The following is a 10,823-nucleotide window of genomic DNA, read 5'->3' on the forward strand; positions in this document are numbered from 1 at the left end:
TAGTTGGAGAAAAGTCAAAGTGTCTCCAATCCATTCATATGCCAAAAAGTCACAGATGAAATGAAAACAAACCCTTGGACTCTGGCAACAGACTAAAGTAACCAAACAGGGTAGAGGGGTGGGAAAGGACTAGGCAGAGAAGTGATAGAAGATCAACAGTGGAAAGTTTGTGGCTCTTTGGAGTTTGCTGGAGATGAAGTATCTTCTACACACCATAATCATTAACAGTATTATACACTATCTTCTCTCCATTGGAAAAAAAATCACAGGGGTCAAAGCAATAGCAACTCAGGTAGGGCATTTGCTTTGCACACAGTCGGGTTGGATCCCTGGCATCCCATATGATCCACCAAGCCTGCCAGAAGTGATTTCTGAGTGCAGAGCCACTGGATGTGGTCCAAAAGTAGGGAAGGGGGAAGGGAAAGGAAGAGGAGGGGAAAAAGGGGAAGAGAAGAGAAAGAAAGGTCACAAATGAAAAGTCAAAAGCAGTGTGGCTAGTGGCTGGGGAAAGAGTTGAAAGAGTACAATGCCTGCCCCAGAGGCAGGCAGGAGGGAGGGTGGGATGGACACTGGGGACATTAGAGACCCAAAATGTGCACTGGTGAAGGGTGGTGTACACTGTAAGGCAGAAATCCAATCATGAACAACTTTGTAACCATGGTGTTTAAATAAATGGGGGGAGAGGGTTCAAAGGGCTAGAGCTCATGTTTTGTATGAAGGAAGTGCAAGTTCAATCTCCAGCATCATATGGTTCCAAGTACCACTGGGAGTGACCCCAAGCACTGATCCACATATAACTTCAGAGCTAGCAGAATGTGCTTGCCCACTCCCCCAAACTAAAAACCAGCCACAAAAGGCAGCAAAGGTGATTGACTGCCTGACAGAACTGAGACAATCACCCTGAACACTCCACATACACCCTGTGTAGTACTTCCAGAGTCTGTTTTGCACTTGTGGAGTACACAGCACCCATAAAGTATGAAGACTTGCTTCTTTACCCTCGGTTCTGAAATCAGCATATGGTTGTAAGGTAGATGACCTCTGCTCAGACTTTAAGCTGAGTGAAGTCAGTGAGACGGAATAGGACAGACACAGAATGACTTCTTCTAGGTGAGGGCTTAAAAGATACACAGAAAGGGAGCAACAAAGAGATAAGGCAATATCACAGGAGAACTGAGATACAAAACTGAGTTGAGGGAAAGGGTTTGAGAAAGAGGGATGCTGGGGTCCTTGGGAGAGGGGAGAAGGATGTGCTTTTGGAATCATGTACATGACAAGCCAATTTAACAGTATTCTAAACCACAAAATATTGATTTTAAGTTGTAAAAACTAAGTGAAAAGAAAAATTATAAGATACAGAAAGTTGGGCTGGAAAGAGAGCTCAAAGGACTAGAGCTTATGCTTTGCAGGTGGGATCCTAGGTTTGATCCCTGGCACCACATGGTTGTTGGTGTAGCCCCCAAGCATCTTTAAGTGTTGCCCCAAAACCAAAATGGACTAAGATTAGGGGGGAAAAAAAAGGACCATGCATGATATAGCTCAGTGATATGTGTGAGGACCTGTATCACAAAGGAGAGTAAGTGTGAAGAAAGGAATGAGAGTTATTCAATCAATTCATAAACAAGTATCAAACATCAATAGTCATGAGATAAATGCACATTCAAACTACAAAGTAAAATTATGAAAACTACAGCACCACTTAGAATTTTTGACAGGAAATTTAAAGCATAGAAGCTAAAATAAATGGCCACTTCAGACCATCCTAAATTTTCAAGGGATAAGGTTCATCAAACTGACTTTCTAAAGTTCAATTCTTACACTACATTACAAATATTTATTCACTATCAAGTAAGAACTTAATAAGGAAATGTTTTAAAATAAAGTTCAAGGGCTGCTGGGCTAGATCTGGTGATGGAGCATATACTTGGCGTGTGTAAAGCCCTCAACTCAGTCCCTAGCACTGAATAGACCCCTGAGCACCAAAAGATATAGTGGTCTGAGCATTGTCAAGTGTGGCTTTGGTGGCACCCAGTACTCTAAGAGTGGCATACACAACAGCCCAGAACTGGGTTGGGGTAGCTCCTCTAAATAAAATATACTTTGGAGGGCTACAGTCATATAATACAGTGGACCCAGGTTCAGTCCTTGGTATCACATATGGTCCTGAGCCCCATCAGGTATGATTGCTGAGCACAGAACTAGGAGAAAGACCGGAGCACACAGGTGGCCCCCTCTCCCACAAAAAAAGTAGGTCTAGAGAGAGAGTGCAATGAGGAGAGAGCTTGCTTTGCAAGAGGTCAACAAGGGTTTAATCTCCAGAATCCCAAACCTCCAGGAGTGCTCTCTGAAGGCAGAGCCAGGAGTAAGTCCAGAGCACTACTGTGTGTAGCCAAAAAACAAAAACAAACAAACAAACAAACAAGTATTTTCTCCTGCAATATTCCATTTTAGTGCTTAGTATTACTAAGAAAAGCAAAATATTGAAGATGCTAGATTACTCTAACCAGAGTTCTAAGTAAAGACTGTTGTATCATTTACCCATGACATTTGAAAGCAAAAGCAGCTGATTTAAAAACTCCCTTAGTTCAAATCACCTACAATTCTGAGTGGTAGATACAAGTCTAGGTCTTACGCCCTAAGTTTGTTCCTTGCATTGCATAGCCCATGCACTGCCAAGTTAAGCCAAGGTAGTTCCTAACTGGACAGCAAATGGCCCCTATTTAAATAAACATAACTATATTTCTGTTTGCTAATAAACAGGTGATTAATAAGGTATGTACTGATCAAGAAAGTTTTCAGTTACAATGCAAGTTTCACTTCCCAAGTCAGTGTAAGTGAACACAGAGCTCAGTGGCTTCCAAGGCCTGATTAATAAGCAAAAGGTCACAAATTCATTATCTAGTGCTATCAATTGTGCCAAGTGTGATCCTGGGCATCTGACTTCCTGTAATACTGCTAAAAGATATGTGTAAGTAGTACAACAAAAGGCCTGAACCGTGGCTAATACCACAACTAAAATGTATGATGAAAAAGATTCATCCTGGCCTAAAAATGAGAATTCTGATGATCATCTGTAAGCACCTATGACTGACCCAGAGCATACTACAACCAGAACATGCTTGAGCTCTGCAATGAAAGAGTGTGACCCCTGGGCTGGGGATGTGGCTTAGTGAGAGCACTTGCTTGTCTTGCTTGTGCAAGGCTCTGGATTACATTCTAAGTACCACATGGTCCCTGGAGCAGCCCCTGGGACAATGCTGGAAGGAGCCCTTAAGCACAAAAAAAATGTATTACCATGATTGAGCATGTGGGCCAAGTGTATGAGTTTTTCAACCTGGTGATGCCCACCAACCACCACAATTAAAAGCACATGCACAGGGGACAAGATAGAAGTACAGCAGGGAGGGTGCTTGTCTTGTACCTGGTCAACCAAGGTTCAATCTCTGGCATTCCATATGGTCCCCTGAGCTCTGCCGAGAATGAACTTTGAGTCCAGAACCAGGAGTAAACTATGAACAATGCCAGGTTTGACCTAAAAGTAAATGACAACGTACATGCACAAATAGTCTGGCATTTGTAGGACCCTGGTTGCGTCAACAATAAAGGCTAATATGTATTGTGAAATGGGGAGAATATATTTTTTTAAAAATAAAAACTCAGGTAAAATAGGAGCAATAGGACAGTAAGTAGGTTATTTAACTTGCATGTGGCCAACTCTGATTCGATTCCAGGCATCCCCAGGATTTAATAATAAACACATTTTCATCCTATTTAAAACATAATATCATTTTAAAATTATACCAAACTGAGACTAGAGTGATAGTACATAACAGGTAAGGTACTTGCATTGCACGTAACTAACCTAGCCACATCCCCAGCCCTGGTGTCACATTCTTTCATTGTGGAGCTCAGGCACATCTTAGTTGTAGTGTGCTCTGGAACAGTCACAGGTTCTTACAGGTACTATTAAAATTCTCATTTGCAGGTCTTTTTAGCTGTGGTGCTAGCCATATTTCAGGCCCTTGGTTGTACTACTTACAAACATATATACACAACAGTGTTACAAGAACTCATTGATCCTGGGCATCTGAGACAGTAGAGCTGCCAAGATCACAGGCTGGTTGGCTGCCCTGGCACCCCTATGGACTCCCCCAATCCCCACCAGGAGTAATTCCTGAGTGCAGAACCAAGAGTAACACCTGCACATCATGGGGTACTACCCAAATACACACAAACAAGAAAAACTAAAAAAAGTGGTACAGGAAACAATATTTCAAACTCTCTGAACAATAATGGCCAGATCTTCTTGCTATGGTTCTATCTCCAGTGTTTCACTTTTTCCTTAGATTTCACTGAGAATAGGGACAACACCAGGATCCATCTAGGATTTCTGCACCTCCTTCAACTCAGAACTGGAAAGAGATGCCCTGTGAGGATGAATATTTTCTCTTTTTCACACCCCAACACATTATAATTTCAATAAAATTATTGAACTAAAAGAAAAAAATCAAACGCAACTTGGAAAAAGCAATAAATTCTTTCTTGAGTATTAATGCTACCTTATCTTATTTGATTGAGATTCTGTCTCTAAGGAAAATTCAAGTCAACAGAAATGGGGCTGAAGCGATAGCACAGTGGCTAAGGCATTTGCCTTGCACATGGCCAACCGGGGTTTGATTCCTAGCATCCCAAATAGTCCCCCAAGTCTGCCAAGAGCAATTTCTGAGCACTGCTAGGTATGGCCAAAAAACCAAAGTCACCAGAAACCCTTCCTTCCTAGCCTTTGGGCTGCTTCCATTTCACAAGTCAATGCCATCAATCAGTGGTGCCTTCTAGACACCTGCCCCACTACAATCTTCCCAAAAGATCATGCACCCTCTGTGAAACTCTGTACCCACCAAAAGAACATAATTTCCTCTTGAAAGGTCCTTCTATGACCAGATCCGCTCAACTGCTAAAGTTGGTGAACGTGCTGCCAGGCAAGGGAGGGCTAAGAAAGGGGAGAATAAATAGCATCAACACCTTTATGGCAAGAATATCTGCCTATAGGTCCTTGGCTTCTCCTAGGAAAAGGACTGTCAAGAGGCCGGAGAGATAGCATGGAGGCAGGGCATTTGCCTTGCATGCAGAAGGACGATGGTTCGAATCCTGGCATCCCATATGGTCCCCTGAGCCTTCCAGGAGCGATTTCTGAGCATAGAGCCAGGAGTAACCCCTGAGCGCTGCTGGGTGTGACCCAAAAACCAAAAAAATAAAAGAAAAGGACTGTCTAAATAAAGGAAGACTGAAAGAATACTCTGTATGTGTAGCATTATAATAAACACATGATGCAAATGTCTGTATGTATGTGTTCTTTATTTAGACTAAGTTTCTTGTGAAAAAAATCAATTGTGTGTGTGTGTGTGTGTGTGTGTGTGTGTGTGTGTGTGTGTGTGTTTTCGGTCCTTACCACAGTGTCTGATACATGATAATCATTCCAGGCATATTTATTTGTTAAATGAAAGGTGAACACATGTAAAAGAAATGTCAAACTGGGGCCGGGAAGGTGGCGCTAGAGATAAGGTGTCTGCCTTGTAAGCGCTACCAAGGAACGGACCGCGGTTCGATCCCCCGGCGTCCCATATGGTCCCCCCAAGCCAGGGGCGATTTCTGAGCACATAGCCAGGAGTAACCCTTGAGCATCAAACGGGTGTGGCCCAAAAACCAAAAAAAAAAAAGAAATGTCAAACTATGCTAATAAACACCTTGTAAAATCAAAATAGTAGGGGAAAGTCAATGATAATGAAAGGTATATCTGAAGTTTATTGTAAACAAAAACTTGACTTTCTGTATTAAAGGTTTCAAATTATAAACCTGAACTTCTGCAAATAGCCTAGCATTTTATATCAAAAAAAAAAACGATAATAGAGTTCAAGAGCCAATTTGGGTTTTGGGTTTTTTGTTTCTTTGTTCTGGGTTGGGGGGAAGGGGTCACATCCAGCAGTGCTCAAGTGTTTACTCCTGATTCTGAATTCAAAAATCACTCCTGATCGACTTGAGGAAGCATCTGAGATACCAGAGGTTGAAGCCAGGTCAGCCAAGTACAAGGCAAGTAAGTGCCTTAACTACTGAGCTATCTATCTCTCCAGTCCATGAACATACCTTTTTTCTAATTCCAATTTTCCATCTAGTTTCAGGTGGACCTCCATTAATATTACTCTGTCACTTAAGTTGCCTTTTTTTTGTCTGTTTGTTTGGTTGGTTGGTTGGTTGGTTGATTGGTTTGGTTTGGCAGCCACACTTGCAGTGCTCAAGGCTTACTCCCAGTTCTACACTCAGGTCACTCCTGGTTCAGGCTATATGCAAGGCAAGCTCCCACTCCCTTGTCTATTGCTCTGACCTTTTAAGCTGTCTCTTAGAATAACTTACTAAAACTGAAACTGTGGCTGGCACCAATACCTGTAAAAAAAAATCTACACACCGTAGCATTTTGTTGTTGTTGTTGTTGTTGCTATTGTTTTGGGCCACACCCAGAGGCACTCAGGGATTACTCCTGGCTCTGAGCTTAGAAATAAATCCAGAAAGCTCAAGGAACCATATGGGATGCTGGAGATCAAGCACGGGTTGACCGTGTGCAAGGAAAATACACTATTCCCTGCTCTATCACTCCAGCCTCTTTCACAGCATTTTTATTTTTCTGCATAAGCAGCAGGATCTCTGTCCTGTCCTATTACTGTGGTACTAACCTGTGACCCACCAAGCCACGCAGGGATCTCAAAACTATTTTGACCCCCTAGCACAGCACCACAAGTAGCCCCTAAGGATCAAGATGTGCCCAAATAAAATTAATAGCAAAATAGGAAGAGTACCTCTACCAACCTATATGTAAAACGTTTTCCATCAGAAAGCTTTCAGGAAAGATTTTGGGTTAAGAAGCAAAGATTTAAAAAGCAAAACAGTGGAGCCAATACAATAATGTACTCTAAATGCAGATAAAATGCCTAAGCACCTAAAGTTGCAGTGACCATGGTTCAATCCCCGTGAACTACCAGGAGTACGCCCTGAACACCACCTGAAGATCTGGGATGAAACAAAATCAAAATAGGGGTTGAAGAGTTCAAGTGGCGGAACATATCCTTTGCTGTAAGAAAACCTGGTTCCATCCATCCCAGCTACCTGACTTGGTCTCTGTAGCTCTGCAGAGAGTGACTACCCTGGCACAGAGCCAGGGAGAAGCCACCCAAGAATCAAGAAATATGGTCCCCAAACAAACTGAAAATATAAAATTAAAAGCAAAACAGGAAGAGCACCTCTACCAACGTGTATCTAAAAAGTTTTCAATGGAGGAGCTAGAGCAGTGGCGCACGGAGTAAGGCATCTGCCTTGCCCATGCTAGCCTAGGACTGACCTCGGTTCAATCCCCCGGCGTCCCATAAGGTTCCCCAAGCGAGGAGCGATTTCTGAGCACATAGCTAGGAGTAACCCCTGAGCGTCACCAGCTGTGGTCCAAAAACCAAAAAATTAAAAAATTAAAAACGTTTTCAATCGGAAGACCTTCAGAAAAGATTTGGGTAAAGGAAATACTTACTCCAAAAAGAAGTTTAATGAAACGCATTATTTAAAGAGTATTCAAGGAGGTCCCGGAGAGATAGCACAGCGGCATTTGCCATGCAAACAGCCGATTCAGGACCAAAGGTGGTTGGTTCGAATCCCGGTGTCCCATATGGTCCCCCGTGCCTGCCAGGAGCTATTTCTGAGCAGACAGCCAGGAGTAACCCCTGAGCACCGCCGGGTGGGGCCAAAAAAAAAAAAAAAAAAAGAGTGTTCAAGGAAGGCCTGAGACATTGTACAATGGAGTAAGTTGCTTGCTTTGCACGCCAAAACCCGATTCTATCCAGGTTAGATCTCCAGCAACGCATAGGGTCCCTAGCTAGAGTGCAGAGCCAAAAGTAATCCCTGAACATGTCAGATGGGGGGCCAGGGAGATAGCATGGAAGAAAGGCGTTTGCCTTGCATGCAGAAGGACAGTGGTTCGAATCCCGGCGTCCCATATGGTCCCCCGAGCCTGCCAGGAGCGATTTCTGAGCAGAGAGCCAGGAGTCCCTGAGCACTGCCGGGTGTGACCCAAAAAGAAAATGTCAGATGTAGCCCAACTTTTCCTTCCAAAAGAATATATGCTCTCAGATTCTTTCCCGACTCTTAAGACACATCTCCTAGCTCTTGGGCCTTCCGTGCAACAACTGGATACAAATCCGTACAGCTGTGCTGCTGTCCAGGAGGGCTGATTCCGTCTAATGTGGCCAGCAGAGGAGAAACAGGGCTCTTCCTCTATCTGAATGGGGGCGAGAGCAGCGCCAGGCTGAGCAGGCCAGCAGGGTCCCTGAACCCTGAAATCCATTCCCAGTGAGGAGGGACAGTGCTGACATCAGCTCGAGGAGGAAGGAGCAATTAGGTTGGATCCTCAACTGTGCAGTCTTGGCGACACTGCAGGCGATCTCGGTGTTTGCGGGAAAGAAGAAGGCAACAGCTGTCTCCTCGCGGGGTGCCAGCCAAGGGGCGCGGGGGGCGACGGAGGGGAGCGGCGCCGCCCCCTTCTCCCCTTCTCGGCTGGGACTTGCCCGCGGCCGCCGCCCACTTTCCAGCACAACAACAGCACCCCGAAAGCCCAGGCCCCAGATCCTTACCCACGTCTTGCTCGAAAGGGTTGGCGGTGAACAGAGGCATCGCGCCCGAGCCCAGGACCACCGGGGCGGCCTTCCTCTCCTCTCCTCTCCTCTCCTCTCCGGCTGCGCGGCTCAACAGCAGCTGCTGGAGTGGGCAGAGCCGCGAGCCCCGCTTCCTGGACAGCGCCGCTGCGCGTCCGGCCACTTCCGCCACCACAGCTGCCCGATAACCGCCTGTCTGGTCCGCAACCCGTCTGCGCCCCGCTCGCAAGCTCGCACCCTCAAGTCGCTTTCCAGGAGAACTTCTGAAGCTGAAATGGCATCCTCTCCGCGCCCCCGTTGCCGGAATGGGGGACGGTACTAGTCCCAGTAAGCCACTAGTAATCAGGCGACTGTCACGGCCACCTCAGCATGTTGAGGACCCCCACCCCCGAGAGCCACGGAGCGGGGACCTTCGAGACCGGAAGTTGTCGCGCCTTAGAAGCAGGCAACTCGAGAGGTCCGGAAGCTGCAGTGGCTGTGACGGCGCGGCAGGAGGCGCGATGGCTCGGATGGCTCGCTTTGGGGCCGCCAAATTCGTAGATCGTTTTGTGGGTTTCTTTGACTTGCAAATTTTATTTATTTTTTTTTGAGGGGGGGTTTGGGTCACACCCGGCAGCGCTCAGGGATTCCTCCTGGCTCTACGCTCAGAAATCGCCCCTGGCAGACTCGGGGGACCTTATGAGATGCCGGGATTCGAAACACCGTCCTTCTGCATGCCAGGCAAACGCCCTACTTCCATGCTTCCTCCCCCCCCCCTTTTAATTTGGTTTTTGGGGACCTGCAAATCTTTGCCTGCTGCTCTAGGAACCTGGCCCGGCCTTTGCGCGTCACAGTCGTTGCCCTGGAAACAATCAGAACCTGGGGTGCCAAGGTGGCATTTCAGCTAAAGGGTTGTTTGTCACCTCTGGCCTGGACGCTTTAACCCAGGCGTTGCGCCTTTGGCTTCCAAGCTCCCTCTTAGATGCGGTCCTATTTATTGCTTCTGCACATTCCTAAATTACTGTTTTTCAGTATAATCTGCTCTGAGAATCCAAAGACGAATGAGGAATACTTCTCCGTTCAAGCCGCTCTAAGGCTGTAGATCGCGTATGTGTTTGAGCCCATTCATGATCACGTTCCCAACGGAGTCAATCAGCTTAAAATGTTCAAAAGTACTGCATATGTGTTACTTGGGTACATGGTGCCCGAGTGCTGTCAGATCTCTGCCCCTGTACTTTCATACTTTAACACTGAGAATTTGTACTTCCAAAAAAAAGAAGAAAAGAAAGAAGAAAGAAAGAAAGAAAGAAAGAAAGAAAGAAAGAAAGAAAGAAAGAAAGAAAGAAAGAAAGAGAAAAAGAAAGAAAAAGAAGAAGAAAGAAAAAGAAAAAAGTTAAAAAACAAGCATCTTTTCCCAGCTACTTACTTCCTACCCTGCTTTTTGTTTCCCCATCCTTTATCATTTCTTAACATAAAATGTAACATGTTTTCTGTTCTTTTTTAAAACGAATTCTCGCCATCAATTTTGGTCACTGCTATAGTGCATGCATCTAAAAACAGTACTAGGCAATAATAAGTGCCCAGTAAGCACTTGTTCAATGAGGCAGTGAATGTACAAACCAACAGCTTGTATCAGTGGCTAATAACTTCAATCATTGTTGAAGTGTGGAACCTTACTGGAAGATGTAATATTTCAATGTTGATTTGTTAGAAGGTTTGGGGGAAGCAGGGTACCACACCCTATTGCTTAGGGCTCATTCCTTCACTCCTGGTGATGCTGTGGGGGTGAGGACCATTTAGGGTGCTGAAGACCTTGCAGATGGTCACATGCAAGGCAAATGGCTTATCGTACTCATTCCAGTGCACAATGCTTTTTAAATATTAAAGATTACTTCAATATTTTATAGTGTGTCACACAAGACTAGTGACAATTTCTGGTGCAAAGATTTGATGCTTGAGGATTTAATGGATAGCTCACAGTGGTAGGAAATCTGACTTCCTTGCATGAGACTACTGGATCACTGCCTGTGTCCCCTGATGCACATAGTTTGTGTTATCCTGCTACTATGATCCCTAGTGTCACAAGTGTGAAATTTCCAGCACATAGCAGCCATGTGTGTACAAGTTCTACCACTAAATTGTGCACTCCCTAGGAAGTGC

The 10,823-nt window shown here is 45.1% G+C and overlaps 1 protein-coding gene across 1 annotated transcript in view; it reads right to left on the bottom strand.

Annotated features, from left to right (window-relative positions):
- Positions 1 to 8,798, bottom strand: part of STAM2 (signal transducing adaptor molecule 2) — a 90,541-nt gene extending 81,743 nt beyond the window's left edge. Inside the window, exon 1 of the mRNA XM_049773004.1 lies at positions 8,664 to 8,798. Coding sequence (XP_049628961.1) covers positions 8,664 to 8,703 — 40 coding nt within the window. The 5' untranslated portion in view covers positions 8,704 to 8,798. The remainder of the gene's footprint in view (positions 1 to 8,663) is intronic.
- Positions 8,799 to 10,823: the final 2,025 nt, after the last annotated feature.

This window comes from Suncus etruscus, chromosome 5, assembly GCF_024139225.1.
Source record: "Suncus etruscus isolate mSunEtr1 chromosome 5, mSunEtr1.pri.cur, whole genome shotgun sequence".
In the NCBI taxonomy this organism is placed as follows: domain Eukaryota; kingdom Metazoa; phylum Chordata; class Mammalia; order Eulipotyphla; family Soricidae; genus Suncus; species Suncus etruscus.